The sequence below is a fragment of the Enhydra lutris genome, unplaced genomic scaffold (assembly GCF_002288905.1).
Source record: "Enhydra lutris kenyoni isolate GAN:26980312 unplaced genomic scaffold, ASM228890v2 scaffoldscaffold4, whole genome shotgun sequence".
Taxonomy (NCBI): Eukaryota; Metazoa; Chordata; class Mammalia; order Carnivora; family Mustelidae; genus Enhydra; species Enhydra lutris.
Genome location: NW_019154088.1, coordinates 20,084,506 through 20,103,040, shown reverse-complemented (window position 1 = coordinate 20,103,040; position 18,535 = coordinate 20,084,506). Strand labels below are relative to the sequence as shown.

Below are 18,535 nucleotides of genomic sequence, written 5' to 3'. Positions count from 1 at the left end.
ATCCTGCTCATGTGTCTCCTCTCTCTCTCTCTCAAATAAATAAATAAATGAAATTTTAAAACAAAACAACTCAAAGGGGACTCTGCTAATAATCATAGATAATTTTTGTTTGAGCATTTGGTTTTGTGACTTTTCTTGTCATGCCCTGCTGGTGCATCTTTCTCTCTGAGGAGCTCAGAAAGTGACCCTTTTGTGAGGGTTTGTTAAGGACAACATGGAACACACTGGGTGTGAGAACAGCAAGTCAGTGAGTGGGGATTAGAACCAAGTTGAAGTGAGTGCTGTTTTACTATAACTGGTTTAATTATATTATGTTAACTATACGTGGTTTATCTGCCTTGCAGAATGTGCCCAAGCCTGGACACAAGAGAACAGACTCCACCCATAGCAGCAATGAGTCCGAATACACCTTTAGCTCTGAAATTGCAGAAACCGAAGATCTGCCATTGAGGACAGAGGTACATTTTAGATACCTGTCACTACAAGTAGGATGTGACCATGCCGTTCAGAGAGAACATTTCTACTGCAGAACAGAGCTCATTTGCCTATAAATGTAATAGTTGTTTCAAACTCTTTATATTTCGTAAGTGATCAATGGGTGCTTAATTAGCTTATTAATTATTACTTATATTTTCTTATATGTACATATATACTTATAGATGTTTTTTGATCAATAGACATTTTAATTTTTAATGTAATTCTGAAAACCAGATTTTCACTTTTGTAGTTTTAACATACCCCATTACAAAAAAACACAGCCTGTCATGAATTTCAGACTGATTATTTTAATAATAAGTCTTTTGTCCTTGAATATTATAAATAACCAATGCCCAAGAGTTTAGCAAGACTGCTGCCTCCGTTTGATGACAGTTTTTACCAATGTAATATTTGTCCACAAAAATGTAAGAAAATATCTCATAAATCTGCCTTAGTGTTTGTGTTATGTGGTATGAAACCAAAATATCACATTACTGTAACTCCAAGAGTACAGTGACTTTAAGTTAGATTGTTCCCAAACCAATTCTCAGATCTTCTTTTCAAACATGCTATTAGTTTCACTAACGCATAATTCAGGCACTACTCTTCTATTTTTATATCATATTCTGAGAAAATGGCCAAGTCAGAAATAGACTGCTTCTGGCAGAACAGCTGAAGAAAACTGAATGATTCTTTCCTTTCTTGTCTTAGTTTTACTCAGGAATGAAGAGTTTCTGCCATCTCGTTCTGTTCATTTTTAGGAAAAGTATCACATAGCTGGAATCATACATACAAGAACCCTAAGTTAACTTATCCAAGGTCACAGCGTGTAAGTAGCTGAGCCAGTATTCTAACCGAGGCTGTTTGAAGCCTCATGCCCTGTCTGCTTCCTTGCATCCGGTCATTTTACACTGTGATTCTCCAGTCCGTTTCTCTCTGTAGCTAACGTTAGCTTGCAGACCACTGATGGAGCAGGATGGCCACTATACAGTGGGATAGAGGTGGTGCCAGTCATTCACTGCTGTGTAACAAACCATCCCAAACTTCAGTGGTTTCAAACCACAGCAATTTATTCATGTTCACACTCTGAATTCTGACTGGGAGGTTCTCCTGCTGCACATGGGATGCACCTCCCTGCATCCCAGCCCAAGGAAGAGGACCTTGGGCCTCTGCAAGCAACTTCTCTGTTCAGTGGCATGGTGAATGCGCTCAGACAGTGTAAGAGCAAAAAATGCCAGGTCTTGTGGGGCCAGGCCCAGAACCAGCTCTGTGTCAGTTCTGCCACATTCTAGGTCATAGCAAATTACCAGGCCAGTGCAGACTCCGTGGAAAGGGAGTAGACCTCATTTCTTGATAGGAGAAAAGACATTTGCATTGAGACCAATCCCTGGTAACCATCTTTGGAGACCACCACAAAGTTAGACTTTGAAGGTTTCAGAATTACAACCTCTAGTGGATTTAGAGCTTCCAGTGGATCTGACAGTTTTAGGATTGCGTCCAGTGGGTCTTCATGGAAAACTCACTCCCAGCAGTCCGAGGGGAAGTATGTCTACGAACTGTCGGTGCCAGTGTAACACAGCTTGAGCAGCTCCTACTAGGGCCCGGAAAGCTGTGACAGAACGGCTATGTCCACTGCAGGTTATTTTGTATTAAAATCAGGACAAAGAGACTTATTGATAGATTTGATTGAGGACATTATGTTTTTAATATCAAAAACTCTTCTGTGCTTTACCTAATTTTTACTAGTAAGTGTATTTGTCAGTGTCTCTACTCTTTTCAAGTTTGTAAGTGTCCAATAAATCCATGTTTTTGTTCTAATAAACAGGTTTCCAGAGATTGTCCTATAATTTTGATTGGGTGTGGTCAGGACCAGAAAGATAAAAATCTGTAAAACTGGTAATAGAAAAAGAGAAATTGATTATCAGAAGGGAAGTTGGGTGGGAGAGGAGTATCAGACTAAGACTATGGCTGTGAACTTGCACTTCTGATTCCTTTTGACTTCCAGGTTTGTGTTTCTCCCTGCAAGTATTTCTGCAACAGCCAGGTTTACGGATTGCCCCTAACAAAGTAAAGGAGCACCTCCTACTTTGTGTAGTATTCCCAAGTAGCTCGTTCAGAATCTGGTGCCAGGAAAATAATGGGCTTCCTCTTGGTTATGAGTTGACTTTTTTTTTTTTTTTTTTAATTTAAAATAGGAGTTTTTCAGACTGTTTTGGAACACAGAATTCCAACCTCAGACATGTAATAATAGCAAAATTGGATATAAAAAAGAACTGATGTCTTTCTAGCTTTGCCAGACCTGTGATTTGTTGTTCACAAGTCAGACTGGCACCTGCATGGCTGTTTCCCTCTGGAGAAGTCACCTGCCAGCTCCACCTGCTGTGCATCCCTCCCATGCCCACAGCACCTCAGGGTCCAAGCATTCTTTTGGAAGCTTTGCTTCTCTCTGCTCTGTTATGCACCTTTCTTAGTAGCCATCAGCTCATTATCCCAGCTCTGCTTGTGCCTCTGAGCTTCCTCACACCCATGAAAGCCAGGGAAAGGGTCACCACAACCTTCTCAGCTGTTAACAGTAATTCCAGAAAGACTGAAGACCTTTGCTGGTAATTTTGTGAATACATTCTCTTGTCTTCTGGATTTTCCTCAGATGAGAGACCAGGATTTTTTAGGTCAGTTTCAAAGCTTCACTCTCTTAGAAAAGGACTGGATGATAAAGTCCCTTCTTCTTTTCTCCTTTTTTTTTTTTAAAGATTTAATTAATTTATTTGACAGAGAGATCACAAGTAGGCAGAGAGGCAGACAGTGGGGGGCGGGTTAGGGGGGAATCAGGCTCCCTGCTGAGCAGAGAGCCCAATGTGGGGCTTGATCCCAGAACCCTGAGATCATGACCTGGGCTAAAGGCAGAGGCTTAACCTACTACCACCCAGGTGCCCCGATAAAGTCCCTTCTAAGGAAGGAAAGGAAAGCAAAACCCCAGAAACTTCTCTGAGCCAGATGGCCCTATCTTCCTTCTTGCTCATGTGGCTCTGAGAAGACCAATGCTATCTCTCTGACTAGATACATCATTACAGATAAGAATGGACACCATGCAGAGCACTCTTAAATTGTTACCAGTCCTTATGCCTAAGCAATTTTGCAGTTGTCAGATAATATTTTTTTTATTCTTCCATCTCTGTAGAATTTTGTTTTTATCTAGTAGTCAACTAATTCTTTATGCAGTATTTGTTAATATCTAAAAAGTTACCCCATCCCATTTTTAAATTTAAAAAATTTTTTTTTCTTTTTTAGAGAGAGAATGAGTGAGCACCAGTCTGGGCAGGGTTGGGGGAAGAGGGAGAGAGAGAAAGAATCATAAGCAGGCTCCACACCCAACATGGAGCCCAACACCCCAGCTCAATTTCACAACCCTGAGATCTCATGATCTAGGCCAAAATCAAGAGTTGGACATTTAAATGACCGAGCCATGCAGGCGCCCCACCCTGATCCATTTAAATGAGAAGATTCCTTTTAAACAAAAATGCCCATTCAAGATTGATAGGGATGATTCCCAAATGATGATATCTTAAGTACAAAGAAGGAAGTTAGGAGGTGAAGTCTTATATTACAGTGTAAAGAAAGATAAAGTAATTAAAATTTTCAAGGACATATTCATCATTAATGGATGAACAAACATTAAAAACAGATGAATGGAATGTTTACATTGTAAATAAGCTAAAATACAAGTATTTGGGGGATGTATAGAAATGAGTTTTTATAGGAATGAAAATCTATAGTAATTTCACGTTCAGGCAGGGTATTATGTCTGTTCTGTCAGTCAGGACAGACTTTCTTTTTTTAAATGTCATATTAGTTACTATATGGTAGTCAGGACAGACTCTATGTAGAAGATCATATATTTAAACTTTTTCTTATTCTTGAACATTATAGGACTGGATAGTTAGAAAAAGTCAAGGTCTAACTAGTCTGTGGGTAAATGACCTGATATCCTACAGATAAATGCCCCACTTCTTAGTTTAACTGATTCTTCTTCGATGTCTTAAAACTAGAGTAACATTTAATTTGGCACTCCTAAGAATTCACGAAAGATAGCTAGTCTCCTGGGTGGCTCAGTCACTAAGCTTCTGCCTTCAGCTCAGGTCATGATCCCAGAGTTCGGGGATTGAGCCCTGCATCAGGCTCGATGCTCAGCAGGAAGCCTGCTTCACCCTTTCCCACTCCCCCTGCTTGTGTTCCCTCTCTTGCTCTCTCTCTGTCAAATAAATAAATAAAAATCTTAAAAAAAAAACCCTGAAAATAGCTAATAAATATGAAAAAAGAATTCAGCCTCAATAAAAGGCAAAGAAATGTAAATTAAAACTATAATAAATATACTTTTGGTCTATCAATTAAGCCATTTAAAAAAATTCATAACAGTCATTGTTGTAGGCAAGGTGGTGGTTGCTTGATGGAAGTGTAAACTAATTTAGCAGACTTAAAAACATTAATATTTAGGTATTTATCACTAGGATATTTATTTTAATATATTTCAATAGCAAAAAATTAGAAACAACTTCAGTGTCCATCCGTAAGATAGGTAATAGCTAAGCAAATGATGGTACGCATGTGAGTATAGCTGTTAAAAATTATGGCTTCAAATACATCATAAATTTGGAAAACATTGGTGGTACAATGCCAAATTTAAAAGACAATATAAAATTATAATGAAAATATTCCAATTACTTAAATCTATAGAAAAAAGACTTGACAAAAATTATAGGTTTTCTCTGGAGATGTGATTATGGCTTTATTTTTCTTCTTTGTACTTATTTCCTAAACTTTCTATAAAAGTTTATTTGGGGGGCTACTGGGTGGCTCAGTTGGTTAAGTGTCCAACTCTTGATTTCAGCTCAGGTCATGATATCAGAGTTGTGAGATCAGGTCCCACATTGGGCTCCACATTGGGTATGGAGCCTGCTTAAGATTCCCTTTCTCCCTCCCCCTCTGCCGTTCCTCCTCCCCTCTCTTAAAAAGAAAAAAAAAAGTTTATTTTGCTTTTGTATCTAAAAAAAATCTTTTAAAAAATTGACAATTTGACGTATAAGACACACTAATCAGTTAAGAATTATACTTTGACTGGGACACCTGGGTGGTTCATTTGGTTAAGTGTCTGCCTTCCACCTAGGTCATGATCCCAGGGTCCTGGGATTGAGTCCTGCATCCAGCTCCTTGCTCAGTGGTGAACCTGCTTCTCCCTCTGCCTGCGGGTCCCCCTGCTTGTACTCTCATTCTCTCTCTCTTTCTCTGAAAAATAAGTAACATGTTAAAAAAAATTATACTTTGTCCATCTAATTAAGTTATTGTTACTGTTCTCTCTCTTTCTAACAAAAAAGAGGCAAAGAGACTCTTTATCATCTCCATTAAATCTAATGACACAATTCTTTCTCTTCTTACCTCAAGAAAGTTCAAACCCGAAGTCAACAAGGTAGAAGACTTTTAGCAGTCTCAGAACTTCCATGATGGTGGTTACTCTTTCCATTTGTTCAGCTTTGATTAGTCCATCTTTATTTACACTAGTAGCTCTCACTGTGATTCTGTTCTAGAAGCAACTGACATACTTTTCAGGTGCTCCTAGGTAATCTTTCACTTTATTAACATTTATTAATGTTTTAGTTTTCCAGTTTCCTCTGTATGATCTCAATATATTTATGCTGGCACTTCACCATTTCAAAAATCATTTTGCCTGAATAGAAAAGTAGTCATGCTCATTGTAAACAATTCAAATATAGAATGTGTAAAGGAGAAAATGAAACTTTCCCATAGTACCTCCCATTCCCCAAGATAACCACTGATGGCCTTCTAGATTTCTGTATGCCATGTTCTAGGTATATTTAACTGTCATGTGCAGGGACATTTGGGTGGCTCAGTTGGTTAAGTCACTGCCTTTGGCTCAGGTCATGATCCCAGGGTGCTGGGATCAAGCCCCGGGTTGGGCTCCCTGCTCAGTGGGAAGTCTGCTTCTCCATCTCCCTCTGCCTGCTGCTCCCCTGCTTGTGCTCTCTCTTTGTCAAATAATAAATAAGGTCTTTAAAAAATTTTTTTAAAAAGTCATGTGCATTTGATTTTTTAACAAAAATAAGATCATAATATAAGTAGTGGCTAGCAACTTGTATATTCCACTTAATAATTTTATCTAGGACATATTTATCCACTCATATATCTATTTACATTTTTAACAGCTATAAAATATTTTAGTTTGATTACACTATAGTTTAAGCACTCTTCTATTGACTGACATGTGGGGTTTTTCCAGTTTTTTACAATTATAAAAAATGCTGCAATGAACATCTTTTTCCATACATTGTTGTGTACTTATGTACGAATTTTTGTAGGATAGTTCTTAAATGTATATTGTTAGGTTAAAGGGTATACCCTTTTAAATTTTAATAAATACAGCTAACTTGCCCTTTTAAAAGCCTACTTATGGGGCGCTTGGGTGGCTTAGTGGGTTAAAGCCTCTGTCTTCGGCTCAGGTCAGGATCTCAGGGTCCTGAGATCGAGCCCTGCATCGGGCTCTCTGCTCGGCGGGGAGCCTGCTTCCCCCTCTCTCTGCCTGCCTCTCTGCCTACTTGTGATCTGTCTCTCTTTCTCTCTCTGTCAATAAATAAATAAAATCTTTAAAAAATAAAATAAAATAAAAGGCCTACTTATGCTTCCACACATATTATCTAAGACACTGTTACTTACACATGGCACTATTGATCTTTGCCAGTTTGACAGGGGAAAAGTAGCACCTCACTGTTTAATTTGCATACCTCTACTCATTAGCTGTGTGTGTGGACATGTCATTCTTTGGCCATGTATATTTCTTCCGTAAGCTAGCCTGACTTTCTATTGCACTGGTCATTATTTCCGCATTGGCTTGATCATCTTCTGATTCTGGGGTTTAGGAGCCAAGTGAGAAGAAGGTGCCTCTGGACATGTCACTGTTCCTCAAGCTTCAGAAGAGGGTCACAGAGCTGGAGCAGGAGAAGCAGGTGATGCAGGATGAGCTGGACCGCAAGGAGGAGCAGGTGCTGCGCAGCAAAGCCAAGGTTCGCGAAGCCCCACCCTAAGGCCACCTGCAGACTCAGCTCTGGGCGTGGCTTGTCCTGCAGCTCAGCCCATAAGTACTTTATCCCTGCAGCGTTTGATTCGTGTTGCCAGGGCTAAATTCTCCTCACTGTTTTCTGCAGAGCAAAGAAATACTCTGAGTGAAAATGCGACAGTTAGGGGTGCCTGGGTGGCTCAGTGGGTTAAGCCTCTGCCTTTGGCTCATGTCATGATCTCAGGGTCCTGGAATCGAGCCCCACATCTGGCTCTCTGCTCAGCAGGGAGCCTGCTTCCTCCTCTCTCTGCCTGCCTCTCTGCCTACTTGTGATATCTCTCTCTCTCTCTCTCTCTCTCTCTCTCTCTGTTAAATAAATAAATAAATAAATAAGTAAAATCTTTTTTAAAAAAGTAACAATTGAAGTATAACTACTTACTTATAAAGTTTTTAACTCTACGCTTTCCCTAGGAAGAAGAAAGACCACAAATTAGAGGTGCAGAACTGGAATATGAGTCACTCAAGGTAATGGAAGTTTCTGCCCAAGGCTTCGAATATCTTGTTTTAGCAAGCGACCTGCTCAGAGTTTCTCTTTTTCACAGAGAACATCCTTAAGGGCACCCAAGGTTCTAGCTTCACCCTTATTCAGGCATTACTTCTAGTCTTGTGTTGTTTCTTTTTGTAGAATCTCTTCCATATAAGCTTGAGTTCAGTCTAAGCAGAAACGGAAGCAGTGGCCACCATTTGAGGCTATAGAACGTAGTAAAGTACATTGCTTCTAGTGACAGACTGCCTGGGTTCAGATGCTAGATCTGCCATTATATGGCTGTAAGCAAGTTATGTATCTTTTCTGTGCCCCAGTTTTCTCATCTATGAAATGGGGATAATGATACTGTTTATAAGACTGTCATAAGGATTATATAAAGTATTTCATATAAACTACTTAGAATAATGCCCAGCATGTAGTAAGTACCCAGCAAATGTTGGCTGCGATCATTATGCTCATCATTTTTAAATGCCTTTACTGTACAGATCAGCTCTAATTCTTTTTTTTTATTAACATATAATGTATTATTAGCCCCAGGGATACAGGTCTGTGAATTGTCAGGCTTACACACTTCACAGCACTCACCATAGCACATACTATCCCCAGTGTCCATAACCCAGCCACTCTCTCCCTACATCCCTCCCCCCGGCAACCTAGCTCTAATTCTTACAGTAATCCTGCAAGTCAGTATTTTAGTTCTCATTTTACAGATAAGGAAATTGAGGTTAAGAGATACAAGTAACTTCCCTAAGATCACTCCACTAGGAACTGACAGGAACAGGATGTGAACATACATATCTTTGGCACGTATGTTTAGAGCACACTCTAACCACCAAACCCCACTGAAACTATGTACTTATAGAGAAAGATAGCTAGGTATTAGTTTGCTAGGTATTAGAGTGAGATGTATTCTAACTTATTTTTTAGCAACTGTTGGGAGGAGAAAGATGAAGGTAGAGAATTGTCTCCTTAATGGTTGAAGGCAAAGGCTATCTAGCTGGTAATATGTGTCCCAGAGCAGCTGAACATGGGAAAGACTCTGATTAGGAAGGAACAGGAGTTCCTGGAATACAAAGCATCTTGGGTAACCCAAGAGTTGAGGTATCAAACAAACAAACAAGAGCCCATTCCTGGGTATAGAATAGGTTGTGGGCACCTGGCGGGCTCAGTTGGTAAGGCATGTGACTCTTGATCTTAGGGTCGTAAGTTCAAGCCTCACAGTGGGCGTAGAGTTTACTTTAAAATATAAATAAATAAAATAAATAAAAATAAAATCAGGATAGATTGTTCTTCACTAGGCTTCTTCCTTTGCTCCCCAGAATTAGAACTTTTTGAGCCCTGTGAAGTTTGAGCTATCAGGTTATCAGCTAGCAAGATACCTCCAGTTTTAAAAGTTTTCTAGGTTGTTAATTAAATTATTAGTTTTAAATTTATCTTTCTCAGACATTTTCTGCTTGTGTTTATTTTTTACTGTTTTCTCCTTTTGCAAACTATAGTCTAGAACAGCTAGAAAACTACAGTGAGGTTTATGATTATAGCCAAGTCTAAGAGTTAGAAAAGCCACAAAATAGTGTAAGGAAACTCATTATTTTAAGCACTTATGTGTATTTAAGAATTCCTACGGTCCCGCTGAACTGTCATGAGGATGTTTGTGGTTTTTTTTTTTTTTTTTTCAGTATTACTTCAAGTCTAGTCCTGATACATTGTTTCCTAATAGTGTGACATGGAACATAATTTACATTAATAGGAGCCTGTCGTCTGTGGATTTGCCACTTCCATGGTCTGGAACTGCTGATTATGGCTTCCTTTTGAGGCCAAGTAACATTGGTATAGAGAATGCCTGTCCTCCATGCTCTCCAACCCACAGTTCCTTTATCAACCCCTTCCCTTGAAGATAGTTAGAACTCTTCATTTAATAAATTTAATAAACACTTGACTAATAATACGTCATATTTACTTTACAGTTTGAAAAGTTTTTCCTACACCTTATCTTACTTAGTCATTGTCACGACTTGTGAGATAAGTTATTTCCTTTTTAAAGATTATTAAACCGAGGCTTAGAACAGTTAAGAGATTTACTATCAACTTGTAGAGTCTGGTCTTGAATCTAGGTCTCCAGACAGAAGAAAACTTTCTAAACACCCTAAGTTCCTATCGTCATTTGTTTGAAAATCAATTTTTACCCCCCAAATACTATTTTAAAATACCCTGATGTGCCCTTCACCCTCTCTAAATTATAACATGAATAAATTTGTTGTTCCTTCAATAAAAGTACTGCTTAGGTAGTGATTATGCTTGCAGAGAAAGAAAAGGGTAGCAGCAAAGAGTCATCTCTTATATTCTGTCTCTCTGTTGCCTTTTGTACCCTTTGTCTAGAGGAGCGGCTCATGCTGTGGGTCATACAAGACAAGGATCAGATGGAATGGGATGGCACAGGCCAACAGAATGGGAGTAGTATTGTCATCTCCAGCACTTTTCCATCTGCCTGTCTCACACAAAAATGGACAAATAAAGACATTCTTTGTAGTATGTTAAAAATTGAAGCCCAGATTGGCGGGTGGGGGTCAAGTCAGAGTTCCCAAGTATTAGCTCAGTATTTCTCAAAATGTGGTCCCTGGGCCAGCAGCATCAATATCACCTGGTAACTTATTGGAAATGCACATTTTTGGGCCTCATACCAGACTTCTTGAATCAGAAACTCTGGGGGTTGGGCCATACATTCTGCCCTCCAGGTGACTCTGCTGCACTTTAAAGTTTGGGGATCCCTGCATCGGAGCTCAGTGTCCAAGTAAATACGTTCATGTTTTCTGTTGCAGAAGTGAGCGATACAAATTGGATTACTAGTTGGTGGGAGACTGGCGAAAGGAAGGATCCTTTATTTTCACATAAGAATAGATTACTTCATGAAAGAAAAGATTATATATTCTTACACTAGAAAAAGAAACTACAGATAGTTTTATGTAAACTGTTGAGAGTTCTGGTATGGTACTCTAAACCCAAGGTGGCTTCTCTGTTAAGAAACAATAAAATATTTTATCTTTTATATGTAGAAGTGTCTCACTTCTACTACCATAAGGCCTTGTGGAATGTGCTAAATAAGGCGGCATGGAGCTTTCAAACGCCTGTCTGCTTCACCCTTCCCCAGCCAGTACCCCGAGATATTTGTATTTTGGTGTCAGAACTCTATTCTGGGTTCCCATTGCCGCTGCTTGAGCAGAGTGTACAGAGGGCAGTGCGAACTGGTGACAGGAGGATGGCTGGTAGAATGTGAAAGTATGGAGGGGTAAGGGTAAGTATGGCCATCTGGGTGACACAAGGAGCCCATCCTTTCCTCCCACCCACCTCCCAAGATGACTTCTGCCAGCAACTTCACAAGCCTGTCATACACATGTCAGAGTAGTTTGAAAAATACACTGGTTGTCATCAAAACACTAAATGGAATTGTATTAGTTTAGTGATATGGTAATTTTTAAATTCAAAATTACAAGTCCAAGGTTTCAGTGGTCTTTCCATTCTGTTTTACAAAGGAAATAAAAGGATGCTACTCAACATTTCAGGGTTCTGCTCATTTGAGCCATTCAGTAGAAACCACCTGACCAGCTGAACTCTCATACTTGCCCTTATATTTACCTGCAAACAAAACCTGGGCTTCTGAGGACTGGGCTGAACTCTCCCCTTGGGACTCAGCAATCTCTCCAGGCCTGTGACCACACCCAAGGCAAGCCCAGAATAAATGTGACTCTGGAATTTGGGTTGATGTGCAAACTGCCATTCACCTTGCTCAATGGCACCTGATGTCAGCTTTCTTAATTTGTAGAACAGAGTTCCCATTACAGCCTGGTAAGCCGTTTACCACGGTACCTCTGACAGTCTTTTCCAGCACAACTCCACCATCTTGAGGGCACATGAGTATTCCAATGTAAAGTTGAGGATAACAGCAGTGAACTATTCTTTGTCTCTTCATACAGCGTCAAGAGCTGGAATCAGAAAATAAAAAACTGAAAAATGAGCTAAATGAGCTACGCAAGGCCCTTAGTGAGAAAAGTGCCCCAGAGGTGACTGCTCCAGGCGCACCAGCCTACCGTGTCCTCATGGAGCAGCTGACCTCCGTGAGTGAGGAGCTTGATGTCCGCAAGGAGGAAGTCCTCATCTTGAGGTCTCAGCTGGTGAGCCAGAAGGAGGCCATCCAACCCAAGGTAAGCACGAGCAAGTGACCAAAGTGAGTGTCTGGGAACTGCCCTCTTTCTTTTTATCCTTTCCCTCCAATTTATAATGAAGCAAATGCGAGCATTTTTAGTCTAATTAGCATTTAGTCTAAAGGATATTGTCATTAAAAAAAAAACTCAATGTTGCTTTAAAACTGTTGAAAATGCCAATTACAGTGAGCAAAAAATAAATGAAATCCCAGATGATCTTCCAAGTGTCATATCTCACTCATGAGCAAAGGGCTTTTAAAATTAATCTTTAAGTAGTACTCTGGCCATGATAAATTTTCATCAGACGTAAAATTCGGGGGCGCCTGTGGCTCAGTTGTTAAGCATCTGCCTTTGGCTCAGGTCATGATCCCAGGGTCCTGGAATTGAGCCCCGAATCGGACTCCCTGCTAGGCAGGAAGCCTGCTTCTCCCTCTCCCACTCCCCCTACTTCTGTTCCTTCTCTCACTGTGTGTGTCTCTCTCTCTGTCAAACAAACAAACAAATAAATAAATAAATCTTTTTTTAAAGAAAGTAAAATTCGGGGTTCCTGGCCGGCTCAGTCAGAAGAGCATGTGATTCTTGATCTTGGGTTCATGAGTTCAAGCCCCACGTTAGGTGTACAGATTACTTAAATGAATAAATCAAATACATAAACTTTTTTAAAAAAGCAAAATACTGTTAAGTACAAATATCCATAAATTGTCTTGCTGTGGGAAGGCATTAAATATGACTTTAAAATTACTTGTTGAAAATAGCCCATTTAACTAGAAAGATAACATATAAAAGGGTTAGAAATGAGATCAATGAGTAGAAGTTTCATGGAGATGATTTCTGCTGACTCTAGGGAGTTCTGCCTAAAAGGGGAAGCTAACCCAATTGGGGAGGGGCTGTGTGTAGTGATTCAACAGAAAGGAACCCATGCCAGAAGGTAGAGATGGCCCTCCAAAGTCCTTCCTGCACTCAGGTATGAGACCCAGCACTGTCATGTATTAGTAAAAAATGGGCTTTTTTGTCATTTGGCATCAGAGGGACTCTGGGTAATCATCTTAAAGCCTGGCGTGTGTCCCTGCCCATGTTCATGCAGCAAATAAAGTGTTACCAAGAATTAGACAATCAAGTATCCCAGCTGCATGACATACCATATAAGAAATTACTATGATACCTAATGAACTAGAAGATCTGAGAGTACTTCTCTTAGAAATGGTAGTTCTGCCTGTGGTTAAAATGCTGAAACTGCGTGCAACATTTGGATTTGAGAACAGCAGCTCATATCTGAGATCAACACTGATCCAGAAAATATCAAATTCTGAAAACAAGATATTTGTGACTAAGCTTGGAAGGGAAAAAGCATCCCAGGAATTAGTGGAGTAACATAAAGGAAGGGACTTTCTTATTTTAAAACAAATCTCAAACCCATTCAGTCTGAAATGAGAAGATTCTGAAAGGGGAATCTCTCCTTGGCCTGGCCCTGTACGTGTCTCCTTCCCCAAGGCTGTCTCAGTTTGGTTCCCATGACTACCACTGTGGTTGGGCCTTGAGATCGAAGACTCTGTCTGCATACCAGCTGGAGCAGAGTCCAAAACTCACCATTCCGTTCTCCGGTTCCCTTGTGACAAAGTGGTATTCTCACAAGAAACTTGAGTTAAAAATAAATTAATTAATTAATTAAAAAAAAAAAGAAACTTGAGTTAAAGTTAAGGGAAAGGAAAAGAAAAATGAACCAAGGGGCATAAAAACAATCCAGCTAACAGAGCACATAACTCTGGTATCACATGTTCTCACTCACCCAGCTCACAGCTAGCTGGTCTCTAGCCCCTAAAATGGACTGGTCCTGTCTCACCAACACCCCTGCTCTCCAACTTGTTCTTTGCTAAGAAAAAGGCCCATGACACAGATGGAGACCTTTCAAACCCATGGCTGTCTTTCCTACTCAGCTTCCAGTCCAAGACACTCATCCTTGCACAACTCCTTTGCAGGGCAGTAGTGAGTGACGCCCAGTGAGGTAGGTGGTAATCCAGCCCAGCCAATCTAGTTCATCTACCCTGCCTCTCTGAGTATTCTGGAAGGCTTCACTTGGACAAATGACCTCCTATCAGAGCTTTATTGTAACTCTCACACACCTAGGATAAGAATTTTACCCATATACGTTAGCAGGAGGGTCATTTTCTCACATACTCACAAATTGGAAAAACCAAAACAACTCAAAAAGAATTTCAAGCACTTGTTCTTGAAAATTAAGAATTATCACATAAATATTTATATTAATGTCTACCATATGCTGGTTCCATGAATGCTAATTTTGGGGTTCTTATGGTTTGCTTTTCTCTTTCATTGATGGGTTATTTATGGAACTAAAGGTTTATTATTTTCTCCATTTGTTTTTTTGTGCTTGCTGACTTGTGATTTTCAGGATGACAAGGTAATTATAAAATTTTCAAAAAAAATTTAGTAAATACTTCTATTGAATACTAAATTTTAGTTTATAAGTATTCACCCAAAATATGCAATTGATGCTTCTGGCCACCAAATCTATTTTGATATTTACAAGTTGATTTCCTATTTGAGCCCTCTCTGTGGCAGTGGAAAAATAATGGGTGTAGTAGGTTTCAGTTTGGATCACAAGGAGATCTCCATGATTTCTAATTCATAGTCAGTTCTCTGACCCACTCTAGCAGTAATGGTAGGCCATCCACAAACATGGGGGCCCAGGATAAGAGTCCCTTAACTTGGAGCACACCAAAAAGCATAGCTGTCCCACACTTTTGTTGAGCAACTGTGGATTTGTTGGCCAAGGGTGAGAAGGAGCCTCAGTAGAGAACACACTTCCTGGGAAGGGTAGGATTTTCCTACATGGTGCAATCGTTTCTAAACTTCTGATCACTGGCTTGGGGGAGACAGACTTTCAGCTGTGAGTTAGGAATGTCCTAGTGCTGGTGGTCCATGTCTTATCCCATGCCCCAACCACCAGTTCTTAGGTAAGGTAGGCAAAATGGGGAAACAGCTGGCTGCTTACCATCAGGAAAACAGCATATCAAGAAGCTCATCTTTCCTTTAGATTAGTTAATATAGGATCAAATTACCTAATTTATTGAAAGTTCAAAAGTACATCATGTAGGTCTTCAGATATCAGAAAATACAGCATTATTTAATATAGGGACTGGGTCTTTGAGAGTTGCTATTTAGATGTTAAAAATCTGAGTATGGTCCTTTGTAGAATAGAAAAATTTTCTTTCACAGAAAGAAAAAAATTTTCTATGAAAGATATACTAAAATATATATAAATCGTAGCTAAAGAAATGCTTCATGTGGTGCCTAGGGAAAGATGTTTAAAATTCAGTAAAATATAAGCTCTTGTTAATAGCTTTTATCAGATTATATTTGGTCTTCTCTGAGGATGCATTTATAAGCTCACAAAAAGACGCTATAAGGAGAAAAGTGAGATTTTTTTTTTTTTATATTTCTTATCAAGAACTGGTCTTGAACTTATCTCAGAACTGGTCTGTAAGATCATGTTTTTTGAAGTACATTCTATTAAGTTCATTGTGAGATCTGCCTTTGGAGTAAACATTGACTACCAGATCAGACATATACTGTTCAGACAAATAGAATGGACTCTTGGGTTCTAACATGTATTATTCTCTAGAGGCTATCGAGCAGTACTGCTTAGTCTATTCTTGCCCTGGTTTAGGAGATACAGAGAGTAGCTGAGTAGAAGCAAGATTTGGAAATTATGTTGGTTGTCAGATTAGACCAAAAAGGAAAAATTAAAAAAGGAAGTAAAGATGTTAGCAGAAAAGTGCTTTTTATATAAAATCATTGGTAATGCTGACCTGCCAGAAATGTATTTCAAAAACTTATGTGCCATGCTATAACTTAACAGAGAAGAAAGAGTTGAATAATGGCAGATGGTAGATATTTACAAGGAGCTAAATCCTTCCCGTTTATATATATCTAAATACGTGAGAAAAAACTTCTAATTTTGCTAAAGCATATCATCTACCTTTTTGTACTGAGTTTTTAATTGAATAATGAGCTTTATGTCAAACTTTACATTGTTTTACTGGGGCATTTGTTTTATTATAACTAGATGGGAAGTAGTGGAAAGAAGAGCTTCTGTTCTTTGTTCATTCAATAGTTGCTTGGTTTAGCCGGTTATTGTTCTAATGCTTTGTGTATACTTGGAAATATATCTATATTTTCATATATGAAGTATATATACATATATTGTGTGTGTGTATACACACACACATAGATGCACACACACACGCACACACATTGAAGTATATAAATTATAATAGCATAGACCAATTATCAGACAAGGACACCAAGGGACTACTTAATGGAATATATACATATTTGAAATAGATATATATTTCACATAATGTAAAACACACACTGCCCATCAGTGATTTTATTTACAGGACAGTAGTACTCTAGAATCTCACCACCTTTATAGCAGAGCTAGAGGGATTTTCAAGGGAGGAACTGAAGGTGTCTCTTTCTCTTAACTGCCTATGCCCGCCCCTTCCATGGAGTTGCACAGGGCTAGGCCGGTGCTCTGGTGGGACAGAGATGTGGAGGAATGCATAAATCCCCTATTCTGGAGGAAAAAAATTATTGTCTGTGGTCCAGATTTTGAGCTGACTGTGTTAATGTGGAAATGTGTTGTTTTCCTCTTCAGAACACAATGACAGATTCCACAATACTTTTGGAAGATGTACAAAAAATGAAAGATAAGGGTGAAATAGCCCAAGCATACATTGGTTTGAAAGAAACGAACAGGTAAGTCCATTCTCTTTTTATTCATTTTAGTTTAATCATAATCATGTATATCTTTGGACTTTAAGCCAGCCTCTTGTATAGTAAGTCAAAGTGTTTATGTATTGCTTTATTAGAGATCCGCTGACCTTGAGATGGAATTCAAGGTTTCCTACATGTTCCCAGTTAAAATGTCATTTTTAATATGAGGTAGCATTATTGATGAGAGTTGTCAGGGGGGATGTTGTTTACATCAAAGAATTATATTTCTGTATATTTAGAGTCTCCGTCTTGAGAAGAAAACCAGTTGCTCACTGTCGAACTGTCTTGGGTAGTCACTTCCACTTTTTGTTTAGGATGGTGGGTTATTTGTGAATCCCAGTTGGTAGGGACAACTTTAGCTTTCAGTAATGAAATCTGGTGAGGAAAGAAGTAATGAAGTATCTGAAATCAACTCACTGTTGGCCATATCATTCTACAAGTGTACCATGACTTCTAGGATGGGACCCTGACATTTAAGATCAAGTATTTGTCACATTTCCTAAGGTGTTCTTTTTTTTTTTTTTTTTTAAAGATTTTGTTTATTTATTTGTCAGAGAGAGAGAGAGAGCAAGCACAGGCAGACAGAGTGGCAGGCAGAGGCAGAGGGAGAAGCAGGCTCCCTGCCGAGCAAGGAGCCCGATGCGGGACTCGATCCCAGGACGCTGGGATCATGACCTGAGCCGAAGGCAGCTGCTTAACCAACTGAGCCACCCAGGCGTCCCTTCTAAGGTGTTCTGAGAAAAATCCTAACCCTAGTTTTATCCTATTTACTGTAAACACAAGTGAAGTTACAGACGGCACTTAGCTCAGTCACTGTACACCTAAGAGCTTCGGTAGGCTGACTGAGGGTGCAGGATTTGCACCTAAATGATGAAACTTTATCGAAGACTTTCTCTGTAGCTGAGATGATCACCAAGTGATGGCTCATCTCTGGAATTCCCTCAGTCTTCCTATCAAACCACTTCCCAACCGAGCCTCCGTGCTTCGGACTCTGAACTTACAGGCTACATGCTTAAGAAAACATGGCCAATGATGAGCACAGAGAAGGACAGTTCTGGGATTTGTGTAGTTAGTGTGCGGTCTAAGTCTCCTGATGTGTAGTGTCAGGACTGGTGTACAGAAATACATGTTGCCAAAGCAACATGTAAGGTACTTATTACCTTGTTTTATGGGTGAGAATGGAGAATGCTTAAAAAGTATTTGATTAACCTTAAATTTTAATTTATGATATAAATTATAAGCATATCTTCTATCTAAGAGTGTGTTAGTATAGGAAGAGCTCTATTACCCTGTCTATCCATGCACTCTACTCTTTAGTCACCAGATAATGGATCGCATACCTGTTTCATGCTCAGCCCTATGTCACACACTGGGAATATAGCAGTAAGGAAGGTAAATGCAGTTCCTACCTTCACAGAGTTTGTAGACTGTTGGGGAGGTAACCAAGACAAT

The 18,535-nt window shown here is 39.4% G+C and overlaps 1 protein-coding gene across 4 annotated transcripts in view; it reads left to right on the top strand.

Moving 5' to 3' along the window:
* LOC111140680 (myosin VA) overlaps nt 1-18,535 on the top strand; it is a 188,639-nt gene that overhangs the window by 141,462 nt on the left and 28,642 nt on the right. For all 4 annotated transcript variants that reach the window (XR_002640166.1, XM_022492892.1, XM_022492894.1 and 1 more), the window contains exons 25-29: nt 345-458; nt 7,404-7,547; nt 8,012-8,065; nt 12,056-12,283; nt 16,965-17,065. Coding sequence is in view for 3 of the 4 variants with exons in the window: in XM_022492892.1 (XP_022348600.1) it covers nt 345-458; nt 7,404-7,547; nt 8,012-8,065; nt 12,056-12,283; nt 16,965-17,065 (641 nt within the window). In the remaining variant the exon portion in view is untranslated. The remainder of the gene's footprint in view (nt 1-344; nt 459-7,403; nt 7,548-8,011; nt 8,066-12,055; nt 12,284-16,964; nt 17,066-18,535) is intronic.